Source organism: Nomascus leucogenys, chromosome 18 (genome assembly GCF_006542625.1).
Source record: "Nomascus leucogenys isolate Asia chromosome 18, Asia_NLE_v1, whole genome shotgun sequence".
Lineage (NCBI taxonomy): Eukaryota > Metazoa > Chordata > Mammalia > Primates > Hylobatidae > Nomascus > Nomascus leucogenys.
The window spans coordinates 65,820,160-65,845,758 of NC_044398.1; the positions used below are offsets into that span (position 1 = coordinate 65,820,160).

A 25,599-nucleotide genomic window follows, 5' to 3' on the forward strand; every position below is an offset into this window, starting at 1 on the left:
AAATAGAGTCTTTGTAGATACAATCAAGTTAAGATGAGGTCATAATAGATTAGGGTGGGCCCTAAAGCCAATGACTGATGTCTTTTATTTTATTTTATTTTTATTTTTTTGAGACAGAATCTTGCTGTCACCCAGGCTGGGGTGCAGTCGCATGACTGCAACCTCCACCTCCTGGGTTCAAGAAATTCTCCTGCCTCAGCCTCCCGAGTAGCTGGGATTACAGGCACCTGCCACCATGCCCAGCTAATTTTTGTATTTTTAGTAGAGACAGGGTTTCACCATGTTGGCCAGCCTGGTCTCAAACTCCTGACCTCAGGTGATCCACCTGCCTCAGCCTCCCAGAGTGCTGGGATTACTGGCATGAGCCACCGTGCCCAGCCTAATTTATAGGAAGAGGGAAATTTGGACAGAGACACACAGAGGGAAGAGGGCCATGTGAAGATGGAGGGAGTAACTGGAGTGATGTACGTACTTGCCAAGGAGTGCCAAGGACCACCAGCAACCAACAAAGGTTAGGAAGAGGCAAGGAAGGATTCTTCCCTAGAGCCTTAGGAGGGACCAGGGCCCTGTTCACCGTTTGATTTCACATCTCTAGTCTCCATAGTTATGAAAGAAGAAATCTGTGTTGTTGTAAGCATATTTATGGTAATTTGTTACTGCACCCTTGGGAAACTAACACACCAAGGCTCATGGACAGCACGAAAAAGAAAAACCATAGGCCAATATTTGTTAGGAAAAGACACAAAAGATCTAAACAAATATTAGTTCCTACCCCTCCAAAAAAGCAAATTCAATCCAGTAAGGCAACTGAAAAATATGTCATGACTAATGAACTTATTTAAGTTTACCCCACAATACAAGGATGGTTTAAATTTCACAAAAGTATTCATTTAATTCATCATATTGATAAAGGAGAAAATTTAATTAAGATAGTCTCTTGATTATCTCTTCATATCTTTTGTTTATCTCAAGGGATGTAGAATAAATACTTGATAAAATTCAACCACTTTAATAAAAATGCTTAAGAAGACAATATGCGGGAATGTCTTTAAATTATTAAAGGGTACAACTGATATCCCACAACAAATGTAATATTTGTGAAACATTAGAAAGATTTCCTTATGAACAATATAAGAATATCTACAAGCACTGCTTCAATGCAACTTCACACTTAAAAAAAAAACCGTCAATATATACATATAGATACACACACATTTATACATGTGTCTGTGTATGTATATATAATTACATACATATATAAATATAAATGTATGTATACATATATGAACTATTAAAGAAAACTGGAAAGGTTTTTTTTTTTTTAATTTTATTTTTGTTTTGAGATGGGAGTTTCACTCTTGTTGCCCAGGCTGGAGTGCAGTGGCATGATCTTGGCTCACTGCAAGCTCCGCCCCCCAGGTTCATGCCATTCTCCTGCCTCAGCCTCCCGAGTAGCTGGGACTACAGGCACCCGCCACCACACCTGGCTAATTTTTGTGTATTTTTGGTAGAGACAGGGTTTCACCGTGTTCGCCAGGATGGTCTCGATCTTCTGACCTCGTGATCTGCCCGCCTTGGCCTCCCAAAGTGCTGGGATTACAGCCGTGAGCCACCACACCCGGCTACAAAATTTTTAGAATCAGTGAGTTCAGCAAGTTTGCTAGATTCAAGATAAACATTCAAGGGGCAGGGCACGGTGGCTCACGCCTGTGATCCCAGCACTTTGGGAGGCCAAGGCGGGCAGACTGCTTGAACTCAGGAGTTCAAGACCAGCCTGGGCAACATGACAAAACCTGTCTCTACAAAAAATAAAAAAATTAGCCAGGCATGGTGGTGGTATTTGCCTGTAGTCTCAGCTACTCGGGAGGCTGAGGTGAGAGGATCACCTCTGCCTGGAGAGGTCAAGGCTGCAGTGAGTTGTGATCACACCACTGCACCCCAGAGCCTGGGTGAAAGAGTGAGACTCTGTCTCAAAAAAACATTCAAAATGTAATTAGGTTCTTTTATAACAGCAACAAATAATTTGAATGTATAATCAAAAATGTGTCATTACTTTCTGGGAAGATGGAAATGTTCTATTTCCTGAAGGAGGTGTGGGTTGTATAGATGTATGTATGTATAATTAAGACTTATTTATTTCAATGAATACTATCTAAAAGAAGAACTATACAAATACTAATAGTTGAACTAGGTGGGGAGTGGGAATAGCATGGATTATGTCTTCTTAATGGATGTGATGTTACTCTCAAGAGGGACAAAATTCATTCTTAAGGTGTGAAAGAAACTCTTCCTACAGATAAAGCATATATATGCATACAGTTCATAAAGAGATTTACAGTATATCTTTGGTATTAAAATTTCATGGGAGGGGTGATCAGAAAAAAATATCTAAAAGGCTCCTTGAAGGGACAATAATGAAAAAAAATGGTTGAAAAACACTACTATAGTTGATTTAAAAATGACAGAATGTTGATAACTGTTAAAACTAGGTAAGGAGAAATTATACTATTCTGTTTTTTTGTATTTGTTTGAGACTTTTTATAATAAAAACTGCATATTTGTATATTAGAACTATAGTTACAGAAAAAATGTTAAGATCCTGAGGAAAAAGTCCAAAAAGAAAAAGATACGCAAGATCTTTATCAAGAAAAACTTTAAAAAATTTTTTTAAAGACCTAAATAAACAAAGAACTATGCCATGCCAAAGTCATGAATAGGAAGACTCAGTATCTAGGCTGGGCGCAGTGGCTCACGCCTGTAATCCCAGCACTTTGGGAGGCTGAGGTGGGTGGATCACGAGGTCAGGAGATCGAGACCATCCTGGCTAACACGGTGAAACCCCGTCTCTAATAAAAATACAAAAAAATTAGCCAGGCGTGGTCGCGGGCGCCTGTAGTCCCAGCTGCTGGGGAGGCTGAGGCAGGAGAATGGCGTGAACCCGGTAGGCGGAGCTTGCAGTGAGCCGAGATCGCGCCACTGCACTCCAGCCTGGGTGACAGAGCAAGACTCCGTCTCAAAAAAAAAAAAAGAAGACTCAGTATCTAAATGATATCAATTCTCTCCACATAAATAAATCCAATGCAATGTCAATCTAATTCTAACTCAATACGCAATGATATCAATTACTGTACGGTGTACCAACTGATAAAATCAATGCAAGTCCAGTCAAATTCTGATTGGAATTTTGTGGAACTTGATAAGTTGATTCTAAAATGTATATGGAAGAGTTGTGAATCATAATGGAGAAAAACACTAATTTTAAAATAAAAAACTTTTGAATAACATAGAGCTACCATATAAAAAGAGAAGACAAGCCACTAATTAGAAGATATTTGCAACACGATAATGGATAAAAGGTTAGTATCCGAACTTTACAGAGGTCCTATACGTAAGAAAAGGACCAACAACCCGATAGAAAAATGGGCAAAGGATATGAATAAGCTATTTAATGGTCAATATAATTAAGAAAAGATGATTAATGCCACTCCTTATGAGGAGAAATGCAAATTAAAACCACATCCTGATGGCAAAATTTAAGTCTGATAATACTGAGTATGAGTGAGGATGTGGAACAAGGGGAGCTTTCATAAACTGTTGGCAGGAGTGTAAGTGGTACAAGCATGATAAAGAACAATGCTGCAATTTCAAGTAAGGTTGAAAATGTGAATATCTTAAATTCCAGAAATGTGACTATAGGGTGCATAGCTTGGAGAAATTCTCCCCCATGTATACAAGGAGATAGAAATAAGGATGTTTAATAAAGCCTTGCTTGCAATAGCACAATAAGTGAAAACAAATTAAATGTTTATCAATGAGAACAGATAAAAAAGTTGTATATTCATATTACTAAACTCAATTAGAATGAACTTTGTGTATTAATAGAGATGATGAAAGACAGAAAGCAAGTTGCAAAAGCGTTTATGTAGATTAAAAACAAGCAGCCAGGCGCCGTGACTCACACCTGTAATCCCAGCACTTTGGGAGGCTGAGGTGGGCGGATCACGAGGTCAGGAGATTGAGACCATCCTGGCCAACACAGTGAAAACTTGTCTCTACTAAAAATACAAAAATTTGCTGGGTGTGGTGGTGCACGCCTGTGATCTCTACTACTCAGGAGGCTGAGGCAGGAGAATTGCTTGAACTTGGGAGGGAGAGATTGCAGTGAGCCGAGATCTCACCAGTGCACTCCAGCCTGGTGACAGAGCAAGACTCCGTCTCAAAACAAAACAAAACAAACACCAAAAAAACCTGCAAAACAAATAGTATATGTTGCACATATATTCATGTAGTAAAAGTCCAAACAGTGCATGGGATTGATAAACACCAAATTCAGAGAAGGAAAATGAGATTGAGAAGGAGTGCACGTGGGGCTTCTACTCTATCCATAATATTTATTTTTATAGGAATACAGAACTAATGAAGCATAGTGGCTTCTGTCTATAATTCTTCTTCTTTTTTTTTTTTTTTTTGAGATAGAGTCTTGCTCTGTTGCCCAGGCTGCAGTGCAGTGGTGCAATCTCAGTCACTGCAACCTCTGCCTCCCAGGTTCAAGAGATTCTCATGCCTCAGGCTCCGGAGTAGCTGGGATTACAGGCATGCGCCACCACACCCAGCTAATTTTTGTATTTTTAGTAGACACAGGGTTTCACCGTGTTGGCTGGGCTGGTCTTGAACTCCTGAGTTCAGGTGATCCACCCGCCTTGTCCTCCCAAAGTGTTGCGATTACAGGCGTGAGCCACTGTGCCTGGCCTGTGCCTATATTTCAAGCCTCTTAGCAAGCTGAGGTGGGAGAATGGCTTGAGGCCAGGAGGTAGAAACTAGTCTGGGCAACATACTGATACTCTGTCTCTACCAAAAAAAAAAAAAAAAAAGGAGATCTAATAAAAATATGACAAAATGAGACACGAAAACTCATTAGTCAGCATACTGGTATTTATATTAGCTTTTGCATTTTTTTGTAGTTTGAAATATTTCATAGTTTTTTAAACAATAAAGATGCTTGGGGCCAGGCGCGGTGGCTTATGCCTGTAATCCCAGCACTTTGGGAGGCCAAGGTGGGAGGATCACTTGAGGTCAGGAGATCGAGACCAGCCTGGCCAACATGGTGAAACCCCATCTCTGAAAATACAAAAATTAGCTGGTTATCGCAGGTGCCTGTAATCCCAGCTACTCGGAAGGCCGAAGCAGGAGAATCACTTGAACCTGGGAGGTGGAGGTTGCAGTGATCTGGGATCGCACCACAGCACTCCAGCCTGGGTGACAGAGCAAGAGTCCATCTCAAAAAACACCCCCCCAAAAATAAAAATGCTTGACGATAAAAATTATAAAGCTAATTTTATTTTTTAATGTTTAAAATAAAATAGAATTTATCTCCCTCATTCAAAGGCTCTTAGGGAAATTAGCCGTTGTGATTATGTTAGGACTCATTTTGAAATGTGGTTTTCACATAAATCCAGATTTTAAATATATGTTTTATTTAAAGCTGCTAAACATATATTAAACTTTAGGTTTAGTGAAAACTTTAGTAAAACCTTTATACAGAAAACGGTTTGGTATCTTATACAATGAACTTCTAGCTCGGTACAGTGGCATGAGCCTGTAACCAGGAGGCTGAGGTGGGAGGATCACTTGAGCCCAGGAGTTTGAGACCAGCCAGGGCAACATAGCAAGGCCCTGTCTCAAAAAAAGAAAAAAAAATTCATTAATTAAAAAAATGAACTTCCTCTATCTAACCTAAAAAAAATTATAAGAAGTATTTGGACTGATTCCTAAGACTCTCTTCAGAATTTAAGTAGCTGATTTGGGTAAATTATAATTCTGTGATATGTAAATATTAATAATATATTTATCACATAAATTCCATTATTCTTTGACTTCCTAATCTTATATCCTAATATGTTGAAAATAAGTGGCTGAAATTTGTTTCCCCTAGAGTCTACATATCAAATTCTTTAGTGAAACAAACTTAAAAGATCTGTTGGATTATAGACATATTTTATATTAACTAAAGATTTTGGAGGAATATTATTCCCTCAAAGATTAATGCTTGGAAATAAACATACACTATATTTGAGATCACAACCATAGAAAGCAAACTGAATAAAATATATTTTCCAAAATTATATATGTTACTTCTTATTTTATTTATCCCAAGTCCTAGAATTTAAGGCTAGAACTAACATTACAGTGGTAATAGTATTTGAAAGTGCTGTGTTAAAAGCATATGATGTAGATACTTACTAAAAATAAACTTTCCAGTATTAAAAAGAAAATTTGACATAAGCACCCAATAAACTATCATTGCTCCAATGAGAGACACCAAGGAGAAAAGGAGACTTGACCACTGCCCAAAGGAGCCGAAATAATGTCTGCAGACATCTGGATATTCCCAGGTAGTGGTATCCAACGAAGCTAGAAAAAATAAGAGAAAGAATAAAACTAAATGTTGAACATATATTCCATATTCATAATTTGTGTTCCCCAAATAAACTCAAAATATTTGGCGAAAGATTATGGGTATTCTATCACTAGACATTAGAATATACCATGAGATAAAAAATTAAAACATTATAGAAAAATAAAAGAAATGTAGATAAAATAGTACAGATAAACTGAGAAACAGATTATAGTATCACAACATTTTATAATTCATAAAAGCAAGTGATAAACTAAGGTTAGACAAATGCATCAGTAAGGGCCAGAAAATATTACTTAATATTTGGCATATTCAGATAACAACATTGCGGTAAGTTTCTTGAGTCACACTTTCTACCACATGCCAATATAAATTTCAGAAAACTGAGTCAAACAGGCCGGGCACGATGGCTCATGTCTGTAATCCCAGCACGTTGGGAGGCCGAGGCAGGTAGATCACTTGAGGTCAGGAGTTTGAGATCAGCCTGGCCAACATGGTGAAACCCCATATCTACCAAACAATACAAAAAAATTAGATGGGCATAGTGGCGCGCCTGTAGTCCCAGCTACTCTGGAGGCTGAGGCATGAGAACTGTTTGAACCTGGGAGGCAGAGGTTGCAATGAGCTGAGATCATGTCACTGCACTCCAGCCTAGATGACAAAGCGAGACTCCATCTCAAAGAAAAAGAAAGAAAAGAAAAGAAAAGAAAGAAATTAAGTAACAAAAAAGTTAGAAAACATAATGTAGAAATAGAACATGAAAGGTTATCCTCTTCTAGCAACTGAAGAAACAAATTATAATGAAAAAGACAAACAGGGCTGGGCATGGTGGCTCAGGTCTGTAATCCCAGCACTTTGGGAGGCTGAGGTGGGCAGATTGCTTGAGCCTAAGAGTTGGAGACCAGCCTGAGCAACATGGCAAAACCCCATATTTACAAAAATACAAAAATTAGCCAGGTGTGGCAGCATGCACCTGTAGTCCCAGCTACTCAGGAGGCTGAGGTGGGAGGATCCCTTGAGACCAGGAGGTTGAGGCTGCAGTGAACCATGATCCCACCACTGCACCAAAAAGAAAGTAATTTAAAAGAATAGAGAAAGTATATATAAAATATTTTTAGAAGAGTATTCTTTAGAATAGCAAAAACAAGCAATGACTTTAACATACGACATAGGGCAATGATTAAGCAAATACAATAGAGCTGCCATGTGCAACTGTATACAATCATTAAGAGACACAAATGGTGATTGTAAAAACATAACATGTACTAAAAAATAGGTGATAAAGTAGAAGACAACTAAAATACAATATGATTAACTTTAAAAAGCATGTATTTAGAGATTCCTATCATTTAGGATAGAAATTTACATAAGAAAACAAAAAACTAAAACCATTTGCTTTTCCATGATAGGATTATTATATTAATAATATAAACTTTTTGTTTTCCATTTCAATGTTCAAGAAAGAATACAGATAAGTATAACCTATGAAAGAGTATTTTAATTGTCATCAAAGGATAATTTTACAGTCTTTTTTCCTCTATGATCCCATGCTTTGAACTACTTTGAAATAATTGTTATGTTTGATGAATATAGAAAAACTGAAGTTCTGCCATCTTTGAAGCAAAATATGGCAGCTAGCACATGGCAGAAAGCAGTCATAAGCCTGAAAAGTTGGGGACATTAGACTATGAGAATTCACATCTAGATAAAGAACGTGAGGACAATATCACTATCAAGAATAACTGTTTTGGCTGGGCGCGGTGGCTCATGCCTGTAATCCCAGCACTTTGGGAGGCTGAGCAGGTGGATCAACTTGAGGTCAGAAGTTCGAGACCAGCCTGGCCAACATGGCGAAACACCATCTCTACAAAAAATACAAAAATTGCCGGGCGCAATGGCTCACACCTGTAATCCCAGCACTTTGGGAGGCCAAGGGAGATGGATCATGAGCTCAGGAGATCGAGACCACAGTGAAATCCTGTCTCTACTAAAAATACAAAAAAATTAGCCGGGCACGGTGGTGGGCGCCTATAGTCCCAGCTACTTGGGAGGCTGAGGCAGGAGAATGGCGTGAACCTGGGAGGCTGAGTTTGCAGTGAGCTGAGATCACGCCACTGCACTCCAGCCTGGGTGACAGAGCGAGACTCTGTCTCAAAAAAATAAAAAATAAAAAAAATACAAAAATTAGCCAGGCGTGGTGGTGGGCGCCTGTAGTCCTAGCTACTCGGGAGGCTGAGGCATGAGAATTGCTTGAACCTGGGAGGAGGGGGTTGCAGTGAGCTGAGTGACTCTTAGCATTTCTAATAAAATTCTCTTTTGACTGATAATTCTAAGTCTCTTCTAGTTTTTATATTATTTAGGGTTTTTGGTTGCATTTGACAATATCTCCAAAAAAAAACTTATTAATTATGAACATTTCTATGTTTTCTTGACTTTAATGAAAACTGCTTTAGCATTTCATAATTTTAGAATGGTGCCAGTACTTGTTTGGGAATAAATAGACTTTGTTATTTTTAAGTAGTGCTTTTCACTTAGAGTTTTAATCAGAAACAGGTGCTGAATTCTATTAAGTGCCTTTTTGACATCTATTGATGTAATTATGAATTTTTCTTTAATTTGTTAATGTAGTGAATTATGTTGGATTTCTTAATAATGAAACATCCTTGCATTACTGGAATAAACCTTATCTTAAACACAGGATATTATTTTGATATACCGTTGGATTCTATATGATAATGTTTTACAAATAAATTTTACATCTCTATATTATTTTCTTTCTTTTTGGTAGTGTCAGGCTTTGTGTTAGGGGTGTGTGGACTTTGTAAAATGAATTGGTGGAAGTTTTATTTTATTTATTTTATTTTATTTTATATTTTATTTTATTTTATTTTAGACCGTCTCACTCCATCACCCAGGCTGAAGTGCAGCGGCACAATCTTGGCTCACTGCAACCTCCACTTCCTGGGTTCTAGCAATTCTCGTGCCTCAGCCTCTCTTCTTTTTAAATGGTGTGGAATAGTTTAATAACATGGAAGTTAACAGTTATGGAGCCAATAATCCCAGCATTTTGGGAGGCTGAGGTGAGCAGATCACTTGAGCCCAGTAGTTCGAGACCAACCTGAGCAACATGGTGAAAACCTGTCTCTATGAAAAATACAAAAAATTAACCAGGCATGGTGGTATGCACCTGTTACCAGCTACCTGGGATGGTATGCACCTCCCAGCTACCTGGGAGGCTGAGGTGGGAGAATCACCTGTGCCTGGGAGGTCCGGGCAGCAGTGAGCTTTGATAGCGCTGCTGCATTCCAGCCTGGGTGACAGAGTGAGATCCTGTCTCCAAAAAAAAAAAAAGAAATAAAATACAAGAAAAAACAGTTATAGAGAGAACTCTGTGGGGGCTCTGTTCCAATTTTAAATGAGATGCTGAATTAGATAAGACACGAACTTACTATATATATTTAAAGAAGTCTTCCAAGTTCAGCCACAATTTGCCTTAGAAACTGGAGGCTAAAATGATCTCCTCTTACCATTTAGAAACCAGAATGAATCTTCTCTCAAGACTTTTTTATTCTTTTTTTTTTTTTTTTTTTTTTTTTTTTTAAGATGGAGTATTGCTACAGTGCCAAGGCTGGCCCCAAACTCCTGAGCTAAACTGATCTTCCCACCATGCCTCCTGAGTTGCTAGGACTATAGGCACACACCACCAGGTCTGGCTTCTCAAGACTTTTAAACAAATACTTGCCCAGTGACTAATACTAGATCTGGTTAACATAAAGAAGGAAGCTGCTTAGTAGGCGCAGAAAAAAACTGGAGGTAAAGTCTGGCCTGTTGATTCATACTTGCTAAGATTTAATGAAATATGCATGTTTGTTTAGGTCCTAGACTACTTAAAAACAACCTAAAAAAGATATTTCCCTGATCCAGAATTTGTAGATATGAGTAGAGGTAAGGTGTTCACACAACTTCAAATATTCATTACTAGAGAGTTGCTTACATTTTCATATTTTTCTAGTTATAATTTCTACTTTTAGCAGATTCTAAATTTAGATCTTTTGGTATGAATAGGTCAAAACAAGTCACCATTAACTGACAGGAAGCACAGAATTCTCAATTTAGTTTTGGCAAAGACATTATTTTATAAATATGAGTTTTTAAATGATTCTTATGAAGAAACTAGCACCAAAGTGAATGCACTCTGCAAATAACTCCCAGCTTCTCTGAATTTCAAAAGCAGCCACTAATATATTATTAACAAATCAATTTAGCTGAAAGCGATGAATTACAGAAGTAAATCTTTAGGTACAAAGTAGACAGTTGACACACATGTGGCATATACACACTAGTGATCTGCCTCAAAGGGAAATGCTTATTAACACCCACAATCTATTGTCACTGTGTCAAATTCTTACACATCATAGTCCGTGATTTCACTACTCTGTAGCAGCAATAAAGTGTTAAAAGGCCCATCAATATGATGACACACATTCCAGTAGTAAATCCAGCCTGTTTAAAAATAAAAGTATAAAACAGCATATATCATCATGTAAGCATAAATTCATATGCAATTATTTCACCCTAAACAATCATGATAAAAACTTGACAACTCATGAAAAACTACATATAACCATCTATTTTCTTTAATGAATTTTATGTAGATTTATTAAAACCTCTGTTATAAAACTTACAATATAAAAAGAAAAACATTTAGGCAAAAAGTGTGCTGAAAAATTAGTATTACCTGTTTTATGCCCCAAGGAATGCTTAGTATAGATGTTCCCATCATGGTATTCCAAATCATAAAACTGAAAACACAGAGTAATAGCAGTAAAAAAATGGAGTTTGACTCTTCAAATATTTTAATTGAGACAAAAATTAAAATAACCAGTAATTTTCATTCATATACAGTTTAAGTCATGCTCCAAAAAGCAGTTTCACTCACATGGTTACTAAACTGGTGTTTTTACCGTATCCTTCCGTGTAACTTTGAAGTTTATAAGCAGAGCCCAATGGACTATATACATAGCACTCTTCTGGAGCTGGAACTACATGGTCTGGGGCAATCTGGTAAAAAGGAAACACAGAGAAATGTCAGAACCAGGAAATGCAAAATAGGATATTTTCTACACATCAGAACAACTGACTCTAGACATCTTTTTTTTTTCTTTTGAACGGAGTCTCGCTCTGTCGCCCAGGCTGGAGTGCAGTGACGTGATCTCGGCTCACTGCAAGCACCGCCTCCCGGGTTCACGCCATTCTCCTGCCTCAGCCTCCCGGGTAGCTGGGACTACAGGTGCCCACCACCACGCCTGGCTAATTTTTTTGTAGAGACGGGGTTTCACCGTGTTAGCCAGGATGGTCTCAATCTCCTGACCTTGTGATCCACCTACCTCGGCCTCCCAAAGTGCTGGGATTACAGGCGTGAGCCACCACGCCTGGCCCTCTAGACACATTTTAACTATCATAAACAAGTACTATGCATCCCTGATTAGTGAATTAAAAAATGGTTTTTCAAATATAGAAAATCTTATAAAAAAAGCAAGAGTTTAAAAACCCAAAATAATTTTGGAATTTTCAGAAAACAAGTGTGGATGCAAGTACTATGCATCCCTGATTAGTGAATTTAAAAATTATTTTTCAAATATAGAAAATCTAACTAAAAAGGCAAGAGTTTAAAAATCCAAAATAATTTTGAGATTTTCAGAAAACGAGTGTAGATGTATACACACATTCATTAAGAATGGTTATATCATTGTTAATTTTACATCACTGTTTATATACTTTGACTTGCTAGACTCATCTCAGTGTCAGTTAACAAACGGCATTCAACTTTGGTGCACATGCTGACTCTATTTCCAGGCAAACAATATACATGCAGGTATAAACTTGCTCAACTGGGATCTTGGAGGTTTGTTTCCAAGAGCAGAGCCTCTAGAAGGTCTCAACTACACCCAGAGATACGGGATTACCTCTACTCCTCCAAGGGCTTAAGTAATTCCATTATGGAACTAAGACTTTGCCACAACTACTGATGTCAAAGCCTAAGGGGAAAAAGCCAAAAAAAAAATTGGGAAAAAAATTACCCTACCCAGAACATTTTGGAAATCCCTATTTTGGCCATACAAGAGGAAATCTTAATATTTATTTCACACAGCTATTGTTTAGGCTTAAATGAGATAGCTACATTCCAGTGATGCCCAATCACTGGTCCTTATTAAATGTTAATGAATGTTGGTTCTCTTCTTTTTATTAGTAATACTAATTTCAAAATCCTATTTTCTCCCAGAATGTTCTTATTTTCAGTTAAACTTGCAAGTTTCTGAATATCTCATATGTGGTAGTTTTTATAAACTACCAAATTACTTACATATTTTTTATCCTAAAATAGTAATAGAGATTTTTAGAAGATCAAGGGTCAACAAACTCTGGCCCATAGGCCAAACCTGCCTTCAACCTAATTATTATACAGCCTCTTTCCTGAGAATGGTTTTTATAATTTTATAAATTTTATAATTTATAATTTTGATGATCGTAAAATGAAGAATATCATGTGACAGTATGTGACCTCAAAGTCTAAGACATTTAGTATCTGGCCCTTTGACTACTGGTTTTGATCAATAAAAGAATAATGCTAAATAAGAAACTACTATATTTACGTGTACATATTTCAGTTTCTCATTCTTTTTTTTTTTTTTTTAAGAGATGGGGTCACATGGCTGGGCACAGTGGCTCACGCCTGTAAGCCCAGCACTTTGGGAGGCTGAGGTGGGTGGGTCACGAGGTCAGGAGTTCAAGACCAGCCTGGCCAACATGGTGAAACCCCGTCTCTACACAAAATACAAAAATTAGCCAGGCGTGGTGGCACACACCTGTAATCCCAGCTACTCAGGAGGCTGAGGCAGGAGAATGGCTTGAACCCAGGAGGCAGAGGTTGTGGTGAGCTGAGATGGCGCCACTGTACTCCAGCCTAGGTGATAGAGCGACACTCTATCTCTTTTGCTCAGGGTGGAATGCAGTGGTACAATCACAGCTCACTGCATCCTCAAGGAATCCATTCTGGGCTCAAGGGATCCTCCTGTCTCAGCCTCCCAAGTAGCTGGAACTATAGGTGCGAGCCATCATGCTTGGCTAATTAAAAAAATTTTTTTTTTGTAGAAACAGGGTTTCACCATCTTCTCCAGGCTGGTCTTGAACTCCTGGGCTCAAGTGATCCTTCTTGCCTTGGCCTCCCAAAATGCTGAGATTACAGGCGTGAGTCACTGTGCTTGGCCAGTTTCCCATTCTTGTAGAAAATTTCTAAAAAAATATTTCCCTTATAGCTTCAAAGTTAAAACTGACCACACTAAGCAGAACCTGTTATTATTTGCTATTAGTCAATGGCCTAACCTGCCATTTCAAAAGTAATTTATCCTCCTCAGAGATTTGGGGAATGGGGATTAGGAGAATTTAATCCAAAAAAATCTCCAGGTTGTTGTCAACATAGAAAGATTGTTTCAAATTTAGATAAGAATGAACTGGCCTGAGATGCAGGATGTGTATTAATTACTATCTTTGACTTTGCATGATGCTGTCCTTGAAATACAGTCAGAAAGAAGTTCAGTCACTGGGAGGTGCCCTGGCTTATATTGTTCACTGTTCATTTCAACTGAATTTTAGACTATTAGTAATGTTTTGTCTCTTACCAGTGCCTTGTCTGCAGGAGTGGTGAGCCGGCTGTAGTAATGAATTCTCTTGTTCATGGCGGAGGCATGGTCACTAACCCTCTGAATGACATGATTCACATTCACGATGTTTGTGGGCTCTATATAGAAAGGCCTACGGAAGGGAATATACACTTGACAAACAGCATTCAGCCAAAAATTCTGGAAGTCAGCCTTTGAAGAAAATAACTTCTTGTCCTCCATTAGTAATGGGATGCACAAAGGCGAGGCATTGACTTCTCACTTTTGGTGCAAACAGAAAATGTCACAAAAGAAGTATTATCCTATCCACAGAATAAAGCTTTTGTCTCATAACACTTTTACTTTAAGCACACTTTTTTGTAATCTTCAGGAATTTAGCAACAGAGAAGACAAAACAGAAAGAACTTAAAACAGTTATTAAAAAGAAATATAGCAGCTATCAATTTCCAACAATGAAACTTAAGACAGCTTTGAATAGTCTCTCAAAAAAGCTTTTGGCACTAAATCAGAGAAATTATGGACTAAAATGTCCCTCTCCTGAAGAGTCTCTACTCCTTCCTTATGGGCCAAAGTTATTTCCTATGATAAACAGAATTCTTATTCCTTGGTTCATGTATTAAGGATTAGTGACCTCAACTATCAGATCCCTCATGAGACTTATCCAACTCAGTATAAAATGGAACATCAGGACAATGGAGATATTTTGCCTCATTCTACTTTTTGTGGATTTTAGCAATATACCCTTTTATTTATATATATGCTTCCTTTCCACAACTGCATCCTAATCAACTGCAGATTTTGGTGTTCAATCATCCTTTTCAGTCATTAACCTCTTCAGTTCCTTTCTGAAACTCCCTCATTTTCTTCTGAAGTTTCCAATAATATACTATCCAAAATGAAAAGACCAGGCAGAGTTTTATGAAAAGACTGTATCCCTCTGCTGATTCTTAGACTCCTTGAAGTCATAAGTGACACTGTGCCCCAAATTGTACATAATTTGCCATTTCAGGCACAGATCCAAAGAAAGAAGAAAAAAAATCCAGATTTATCATTGGTTCCACATAACTCCTCTATACTTATGGTTCTGAAAGAAACTTAAAATGTAGTAACATATGGTAATCATTTCTGGAGATACGTTAATCTAATCTTTTTTTTGTTTGTTTGTTTGTTTTTTTTTTTGAGACAGAGTCTCACTCTGTCGCCCAGGCTGGAGAGCAGTGGCGCGATCTTGGCTCACTGCAACCTCCACCTTCTGGGTTCAAGCAATTTTCTGGCCTCAACCTCCAGAGTAGCTGGGACTACAGGTGTGTACCATCATGGCTGACTAATTTTTGTATTTTTAGTAGAGACAGGATTTCACCATGTTGGCCAGGCTGGTCTCCAACTCCTGACTTCAGGTGATCCACCTGCCTTGGCCTCCCAAAGTGTTGGGATTACAGGCATGAGCCACCGCACCCAGCCATTAATCTAATCTTGTGGGAAGTACTTGAAAAACCAAGTGACTGAACATTTAATTTCTGCTATTTTTCTTATTAATTCTGTGATATTTGAGAAATGGTAGCAGAGGTGTTAAACTTAGTTTTATCTCTCTAGTTAGCATACAGAATCTTTGAATCTTTTATTATTTGTTCTCTACTGCAACACCTAAATATGCTGGGTACTATATAGGTCAACTCAATGAATATGTAAATAAAGCACTTATAGAGCAAATATGTGGATATAGGGATCAATATGACGTATCATACATACTAGTGCTGTGGTTTGAATATGTCCTCCAAAGTTTACGTGTTGGAAGAAAATCCCCAATTCAACAGTCCCAACAGTGGAACCTTTAAGAGGTGATTAGGTCATGAGGGCTTTGAGTTCACAAACAGATTAATGACATTATCTTGGGAGCAGGTTAATATCATAAGAGTGGGTTCCTGCTAAAAGAATGAGTTCAGTTCCCTTCCTTCCCCCTACCCTCTCTCATGTACTCTTTGGCCCTTCCACGATGTGGTGATAAGCAAGAAGTCCCTCCCTAAATGTGGGCCCTTTGACCTTGGACTTCCCAGTCTCCAGAACTATAAGAAATAAATCTCTGTTCTTTTAAAATTACCCAGTCTCAGGTATTCTGTTACAGCAGAATAAAAGGAACTAAGACACTAAGCATATTATTGTCAAGTGAATTAAGTGGTGTCAATATATTTCAAAGGGATATAATAAAAATGAATGGATCAGAAGCTGAAAAAGCAATCCCTACTTGTAAATTTGGTAGTCTGCTGTAACTACCAATTATCCCAAAGCATTATGATGTCCAATATAATTTGCATCTCCACTATTACACTCAGTGGTACTAAAAAGCAACATAAAAATATATCTGGCAGATGGTTTAATTATACCTGGGGTCACACTCTATAATGCATTCTCTTTTTGCTTTGCAAAAATGATGCCCTACAAAATTCAAGAAAGAATGATAGCTTTAATACCAACATAAGGCAAAGATTGAAGCTAGTCATGGATTACCAAAAGAGACTGATAAATATCATACTGATAGAAAAAGATGTAGATGTTCTACTCTTAGCCTTTTACTTTAAAAATTCAATGGTATTGGTTCCAACCACTAAGTTGGTTTGAGGCCTGCTTGCTGAAAAGCAGTCAGGAAGTGCTAAATTTCTTGGCTCCTGGTTTCTTACAGAAGTGTTAACTGTACCAGTTTAGTTGGCTTGACTACTCTGAGGGCAGAATGACTCTGAAAGTTTTTCTTTTCCAACAGTTTTCATCGAGATGCTGAGTGCCTGTTCAAACAAATATTTTGGAATCTTTTCAAAACAGATTCTCTTCAAAAAATATACAACTCAGCATATTTAACTGAATTATTAGAAACATATGCTTAAAGCTTCATTTGAGAAGAAAAAATATAAACTATATTTTTAAATTGAACTTTAGTTGGATATGAAAACACTTTTAAAATTAAACAATACCATACAGAGAACAATATTCAGAATAAGACTTTTGAAACTTGGGCTTTCTTTTTTTGAACATAGTTTCACATGACTGCTCCCTATCAATGTTACTTCTCATTTGAAATGTAGTTCAGCTGTGCCACACTGAAAATAAAGAAGTCATATTTGTCTTACCTTATAAATATTTATGGTCATGCCACAGAAAAAATGCTTTTAATATTAAGCAAAATTTACAAAATATTTTAAAATGTGAGTCAAACCTCATATTTTCATTTAATACATGTATAAACAGAGAAACCTTATTTCTACCTAACACCTTTTCTAGGTTCCACTCCTTAAATTCCTTAAAAATTTTTGGCTTATACATCTGTCTCCACCCTCCTGCTGACCAGTTATGCTTCTCTGAAATTTAATAACAATGCCATCACTCTTAAGAAGGTCTGTACCCCGAATGAGGCACAAAACCAGGTACAACTGAATTCAGAATTTAGGGATATACAGACAATAAAACTATTATAAAGCATAGGGAAATTATACACAGTCAAGATAGTGCTCATCCCTAGGGAGGATGGGGGATGTGTTTGGTGAAGGACACATGGAGAACTTTTAGGTTACTGCTGTGTTTTGACCTTATGTTGCGTGGATGGATGTTGGCTTTATTATTCTTTCTTTCTTTTTTTTTGAGACAGGATTTTACTCTATTGCTCAGGCCAGAGTGCAGTGGCATGAACATGGCTTATTGCAGCCTCAACCATCTGGGCTCAAGCAACTTTCCTGCCTCAGCCTCAGCCTCCCAAGTAGCTGGGACCACAGGCGCACACCGCCATGCCCAGCTAATTAAAAAAAAATTTTTTATAGAGACAGGGTCTTGCCATATTGCCCAGGCTGGTCTCAAACTTCTGGCACAAGCAATCCTCCTGTCTTGGCCTCCCAAAGTGTTGGGATTACAGGCAAGAGTCACCGTACCTGGCCTATAAATATTTCTTAAATTGTACATATACAATGCACTTCTTTGTACATGTGATATATCAAAGATAAGCCTTTAAAAATAGATTTTAAGTGGACACATCCTTTCAAAATTTAGTAGAGAGATTGAGAGAGACTCAAAAATCTTTTGTATCATACAGAAACTTATTGGTTATGTTGTGGCAAACTTAAACAAGCTACCTATTTTTCTTCTACAAGAAACAACTGCTCCGAATTTGATGACTTTTTCTATGATGACACACAGCTGTCAATAGTATGCTACATAGGTACACAGCAGATATTAAAAACAACCCCCTCCCACATACTTAATTTATCTCCCTTCAAGATAAAGATGGCATTTTAATCGTCTGAGAAAGTAGTTGCTTTAAAAAAAAAACATGTTATACAAAGAACATTCTGATAATAAATGTTTAGAAATGTTTCCATTGTTAGATGGTTTTATTGCTGAACATGTCTGTCACCAACAAAAACTCCTAACTGCAATTTCATACACATGGATTCAAAATTTTCTAAGATTTAAAAACTTCCAAATGAAGAATTTAAATGGTCTTTGAACCTGTCATTAAACATGACAGAAAAATCAAAGTAATAATTATAATTCTAAAGCAAATTGCACTACCAGTATCTTGGTATTCACTCCATGTAATGCCAGTATTAATACTAATATTTTAATTGAAAAGTGTGCAGAAGTATAACGATGTTTAGAAATCAGTGAAATTAAATACTCAACATATTTCAAATGTGGAAATTTACAAACATTATAAAGTATCAAATAAAGCACTAATATATAAAAACAAACATTAAAAAATAAAAACATAAACATTAAACAGTTATGATTCTAACATAAAGTATTCAATATGATTGTATGCAATGCCTCTTTACCCTTTGTAAACTTCCACCCAGTGTGTCTTTCAAAATGACACCTCTCAAGTAATCAGTCCAGAAAGACTTCAGGACCTTCCTAAAGTGTTTAGTACTCCTCCAGTGGAACTTTCAGACCAGCTAGGCAGCTCCTCCACTCTGTCCAGAAGCTACTGAATTGTAGGTCTTGTTTTGTTGTTTGTTTTGAGATAGGGTCCCATTGTGTCACCCAGGCTGGAGTACAGTGGTGCGCTGATAGCTCGCAGCAGCAACAAGAGGCTCAAGTGATCCTCTTGCCTCAGCCTCCCAAGAAGCTGGGACTCCAGGTGTGCACCAACGTGCCCAGCAAATTAAAAAAAAAAAAAAATTTTTTTTTTTTGGTAGAGATGGGGCTCTTCGTATGTTGCCCAGGCTGGTCTCAACTGATCCTCCTGCCTCTGCCTCCCAAAATGCTGGAATTACAGGTGTGAGCCAACATGCCTGGCCAAGAATTGTCCTGTCTATCAACTCTTCTCCTTCCCCCAACAGAGAGACTTGCCACCTTCTGAGGAGTCCCTCTCAATCAATACTTTTTTTCTTTATTGTGTGTGTGTGTGTGTGTGTGTGTGTGTGTGTGTGTGTGTTATGTGTGTAGTGTGCAGTGTGTTGGGAGGGAGGGTAGTGGCTGGAACAACTGGGTGGTAAAGTAGAGCTAGGAGGATGTCAGAAATGAAGGGGAAGGCAGAAAAGTAGAAGAGAAGAGAGCTTAGGGGACAGGCTAGAGAGAAAAACTCAGACTAGACAGAAAACCACAAAAGGTGAACAAGGTTACTGGTTTTTTTTTTTTTTTTTTTTTTTTGAGACAGAGTCTTGCTCTGTCTTGCCCAGGATGGAGAGCAGTGGCACAATCTCGGCTCACTGCAGCCTCCTGGGTTCAAGCAATTCTCCTGTCTCAGCCTCCCGAGTAGCTGGGACTATAGGCATGTGCCACCACACCCAGCTAATTTTGTATTTTTAGTAGAGACAAGGTTTCACTGTGTTGGCCAGGCTGATCTCGAGCTCCTGACCTCAGGTGTGCCACCCGCCTTGGCCTCCCAAAGTGCTGAGATTATAGGCATGAGCCACTGTGCCCAGCCAATTACTGGTTGCTTCTAAATTAACAGTATTAAGTCAATGAAAACACTAGTATTTTGAGCTTAAAAATAGCATGGAATACTAAATATACAAACTAGTACTGCAATCACTAAATGTAAGAATTGAATGATATTATGGAGGATGAAAATTCATCATGCAAATTTCAACAAAAAACATCACATGTAATTGTCAGATGAGACTGAAATGAACTTTGTTTTTTTTGTTTGTTTGTTTTGTTTTTTGTTTTTTTGAGACAGGGTCTTGCTCTGTCACCCAGGTTGGAGTGCAGTGGCGGTGTGATCATTGGCTCACTATTACCTTGAACTCCTGGGCTCAAGTAATCCTCCTGCCTCAGCCTCCCAAGTAGCTGGGACTACAGACATGTGCCACCATGCCTGATTAATTTTTTTTTATTTTTTGTAGAGATGAAGTCTTGCTATATTGCCCAGGTTGGTCTTAACTCCTGGCCTCAAGTAATCCTCCTACTTTGGCCTCCCAAAATGTTGAGATTACAGGCATGAGCCACTGTGCCTGGCCTGGAATAAACTTTGAATCAGTTTAAATTACTGTGTGACAAAGTATTAAATAATAAAGACTATTACAATGTTAAAGTGAAAACAAAAAATTGAGTATACTGCCAATAAATCAAATTTAAAGTTAATTTTATCAAGATTGATTATATCTAATAATGAAAAATTTCTATTATGTTTTATAGAGTATATAATATGTAAGTATAGAAGTATATGTACATAATTTGCAAATGAATATGTGCATGCACACACGCACACACAGTCTCATTTTTTTAAGATTGTTATTTTTTTTAACCAAGTGGCATGGTGAAAAAGCTTTTGAAAAAAGTAAATGTTAATAAACACTTGGTTGAAGATTATGAGTTCTCTGTTTTAGAATTCCAAACTGTTACTTAGTTGAAAGAAAACAACTTCATCAACAACATATAGACAAAGAACTTGACCTGGAAATTAATTCTCAGGCCCATATATTTTATTACAGATTCTGCTGAGAATAAATTTCAAAATTCTTTTCAATGCAATTTATGTTCTTAAATTTTGGTTTTAAAAAAAATCCATTAATTTTTAAAAATTCTACTATGCTGAGAATCTCTTATTTTTATGTCTACAAAATGATCAGTAAAAGAAATGCAAGTTTTGAGTTGTTTTTTTTTTTTTAATAGCAGCAGCACTAGAATGAGGCTTAAAGAATTATATAAACAACAGAAACATTTTAACCAAGTTAAGATGCTTCCATTTTTCTCTAGGTTGATGTAAAGAGTACCACCACCACCACCACCACCACCACCACAACCACTCCATTTCATCTACTATCTAGAAAGAGCAGTTCCGAACTGGAAATGGTGAGTGACATTCCACAAAGGAAAATTAGGAATGTGGAAAAACTTCTCAAGTGGGAAAGTTTTCCAAGCAGCTTCTCCTTTTATCCACTTTATTAGGAAGTAAAAATAAATCACAAATTATCTCAATCTACTTAAGTGCAATAAGTTAAGAGTATTATTAACTTCATATTTTGAAATAAAGAGCGTTTCTTAATTATAAATAAAGAGTAACTGCAATGCCGTGCCAATTATTACTCTCCTTCTTACACAAACCCACCAGAACAATTTCTGGAAAATTAATAAAATTTCCAGTTTCATAACCCAATTCCCCATGGGGGAAATAAAAGTGGGGAATAAGAAAAATGCCAGGCTAGCATTTTAACTAAAATTTCCTATCCTTAAAAACTAGAAAGACAATGAAAGAAGGTAAAGGTTTCAGTGTATATATATATAGAGAGAGATACATCTTTTTTTAAATTTAATTTAATTTTATTTTATTATACTTTAGGTTTTAGGGTACATGTGCACAATGTGCAGGTTTGTTACATATGTATCCATGTGCCATGTTGATTTCCTGCACCCATTAACTCATCATTTAGCATTAGGTGTATCTCCTAATGCTGTCCCTCCCCCCTCCCCCAACCCCACAGCAGTCCCCGGAGTGTGATGTTCCCCTTCCTGTGTCCATGAGTTCTCATTGTTCAATTCCCACCTATGAGTGAGAGAGAACATGCGGTGTTTGGTTTTTTGTCCTTGCGATAGTTTACTGAGAATGATGTTTTCCAGTTTCATCCATGTCCCTACAAAGGACATGAACTCATCATTTTTTATGGCTGCATAGTATTCCATGGTGTATATGTGCCACATTTTCTTAATCCAGTCTATCGTTGTTGGACATTTGGGTTGGTTCCAACTCTTTGCTATTGTGAATAGTGCCGCAATAAACATACGTGTGCATGTGTCTTTATAGCAGCATGATTTATAGTCCTTTGGGTATATACCCAGTAATGGGATGGCTGGGTCAAATGGTATTTCTAGTTCTAGATCCCTGAGGAATCGCCACACTGACTTCCACAATGGTTGAACTAGTTTACAGTCCCACCAACAGTGTAAAAGTGTTCCTATTTCTCCACATCCTCTCCAGCACCTGTTGTTTCCTGACTTTTGAATGATGGCCATTCTAACTGGTGTGAGATGGTATCTCATTGTGGTTTTGATTTGCATTTCTCTGATGGCCAGTGATGATGAGCATTTTTTCATATGTTTTTTGGCTGCATAAATGTCTTCTTTTGAGAAGTGTCTGTTCATGTCCTTTACCCACTTTTTGATGGGATTGTTTGTTTTTTTCTTGTAAATTTGTTTGAGTTCCTTGTAGATTCTGGATATTAGCCCTTTGTCAGATGAGTAGCTTGCAAAAATTTTCTCCCATTCTGTAGGTTGTCTGTTCGCTCTGTTGGTAGTTTCTTTTGCTGTGCAGAAGCTCTTTAGTTTAATTAGATCCCATTTGTCAATTTTGGCTTTTGTTGCCATTGCTTTTGGTGTTTTAGACATGAAGTCCTTGCCCACGCCTGTGTCCTGAATGGTATTGCCTAGGTTTTCTTGTAGGATTTTAATGGTTTTAGGTCTAACATTTAAGTCTTTAATCCATCTTGAATTAATTTTTGTATAAGGTGTAAGGAAGGGATCCAGTTTCAGCTTTCTACATATGGCTAGCCAGTTTTCCCAGCACCATTTATTAAATAGGGAATCCTTTCCCCATTGCTTGTTTTTGTCAGGTTTGTCAAAGATCAGATAGTTGTAGATATGCGGCATCATTTCTGAGGGCTCTGTTCTGTTCCATTGATCTATGTCTCTGTTGTGGTACCAGTACCATGCTGTTTTGGTTACTGTAGCCTTGTAGTATAGTTTGAAGTCAGGTAGCGTGATGCCTCCAGCTTTGTTCTTTTGGCTTAGGATTGACTTGGCGATGCAGGCTCTTTTTTGGTTCCATATGAACTTTAAAGTAGTTTTTTCCAATTCTGTGAAGACAGTCATTGGTAGCTTGATGGGGATGGCACTGAATCTATAAATTACCTTGGGCAGTATGGCCATTTTCACGATATTGATTCTTCCAACCCATGAGCATGGAATGTTCTTCCATTTGTTTGAGATACATCTTATTTTTAATACTATACATAGATGTGATTCAAACGAAACACATCTACTCTTTAAACAGATCACCAAAGAAAAATAGACTCTTTCTTGTTCCTTTCCCATATCTTAATGCTATAGTTTGAGTGTTCCCCCCAAAATTCAGGCATTGCCAATGTGATGATATTAAGAGGTGGGGCCTTTAGGAGGTGATTAGGCTGGGAGGGTTCCTCCCTCGTAAAGGCCCTTACAAAAGAGGCTTAGCATAGCATTTGGCTAGCTTGTTCTTCAGCTCTTCTGCCATGGATGACACAGCAACAAGGCCCATGTCAGATCAAATGCCAGTGCCTTGATCTCAGACTTCTCAGCTTCCAGACTTGTGAGAAATAAATTTGTTCTTTATAAATTACCCAGTCTCAAGTATTCCTTAGAGCAGCACCAAATGGACTAAGGCACTTAAGGATTCTACACAGCAAGCCTTAGAAATCCTCATCATGGCTCTCAAGAAAGGCAGACAAAGAGAAATTCTGCTTTACTACTGGAAAGACACTATCGACAAATGGTTTACACAAACTGGTCATTCAAAAGATGATGGCTGTATTTTCAATCCAGATGGCAAATATTGTAGTAGCCTGATCAGAATCTATTGCTAGCCACATTCTGCAGATCAATCCCACAATAACAGAACAGATAAAGGCAAGAGCTCAAAGTGAAACCTGCCCTGCCAACTGGCTCCTACCAACTAATTTTTATCTATAGGAAAGTTTTACAAACTAAATATGAGATATTTTAGGAAAAAAAGAAAAAAGTAGTACTAGAAAGTGTATGCTGAAATAAGAACTTTCACACAGTGCTAGCAGAAGTATAAGTTGGCATAATCTTTCCAGAAAGCAATTCGCAATATGTGTTACGAACCTTAATTCTGTTCAAACCCTTCATTATAATAGTCATACCTTTGAGACTCTATTAGAAATAAATCAAAATATGATATAAAAATTATGTAGAAAGCTGCTAATCGCAGCATTTAAAATAATTAAAAATGTAAACATCTTAATATTAAAACACTCTTAAATTATGTTTATTTAAATTTAAGATGATATTTAGAAAGAATTCCTAATATGGAAGAGTGCCTGTAAAACAAATTTCTTCTTTCAGCATTTCGGTGAGTCTTAAGGACAATTTTTATCATATAACCTTTTACTGCTGTTGGAAAGCCAGTACTTTCCCCTTATCTATCATTCTTAGCTTCAATCTCTACCCCTATGGTTTATGGCAGTTAAAATCTTTGGATGACCTTGCCAAAGGACTGCAGGTTTGCTTCAGGGTTTAGGAGAGGCTGGAGACTGTTTTGCTGTTTTATTGTCCAAAGAGCCATTTTGATCAGAACATTTTTATTAGAATTGTGGGGATAGACTGAAATTAAGGTGAATGAGCCTGGCCTTTTTATTAACTTCCCCAGAAACGAGGCAAGAGGTATACCTATGGGTGTCACAGCAGTACGAAGTACAAGTCCCTATGGTTGCTGACATTAGAGTCCTGTGCAGACCAGGGGTAGGTACACTATGGCCTGATAAAACAAATCCAAGCCCATGTCCTGTTTTCATAAATGTCCTGTTTTTGTAAATAAAATTCTTACTGGAACACAGCCAGGCCCATGCACTTATGTTTTTGTCTATGGCTACTTCCACTCCACAATGGTGAAGTTGAGTCCATATGCCCACAAAGCCTAAAGTATTTACTAACGTGTCCTTTATAGAAAAAAGTTTGCCAACTCCTGTCCTAGACCATCTTAAGGCCCCCTTAAGGACTTAGATCTGGAAAAGAGTCTTCCGCTCTCCTCCTTGACGGGCAAAGGAGACGAGTGACGGAGGAGCCTATATGCCCTTAACAGATCCATGCCAGGGAGCATCTGAATAGGTTTTTCCTTTAGTAATATTTATAACCAGATGTCCCTAGGTCTCATTCAGCTTAATCCCTTGCAAAATCTACCTCTCACATTTAAAATCCTCAACCTCAGCCAAAACAACTACAATAAATGTTCTTGCACAAAGCAGCACCTGCACAGAAACCTTCCCAAGGTACCTGGTCATCAGTATTACATATGGCCTCATTCCACTC

The 25,599-nt window shown here is 37.7% G+C and overlaps 1 protein-coding gene across 2 annotated transcripts in view; it reads right to left on the reverse strand.

Annotated features, from left to right (window-relative positions):
- Positions 1-25,599, reverse strand: part of SLC38A9 (solute carrier family 38 member 9) — an 83,234-nt gene that overhangs the window by 32,404 nt on the left and 25,231 nt on the right. For both annotated transcript variants that reach the window (XM_012497102.2, XM_030798315.1), the window contains 5 exons: positions 14,095-14,227; positions 11,355-11,476; positions 11,154-11,217; positions 10,825-10,918; positions 6,241-6,411 (listed from right to left, as the gene is read on the reverse strand). In XM_012497102.2, the coding sequence (XP_012352556.1) occupies positions 6,241-6,411; positions 10,825-10,918; positions 11,154-11,217; positions 11,355-11,476; positions 14,095-14,227 (584 nt within the window). The remainder of the gene's footprint in view (positions 1-6,240; positions 6,412-10,824; positions 10,919-11,153; positions 11,218-11,354; positions 11,477-14,094; positions 14,228-25,599) is intronic.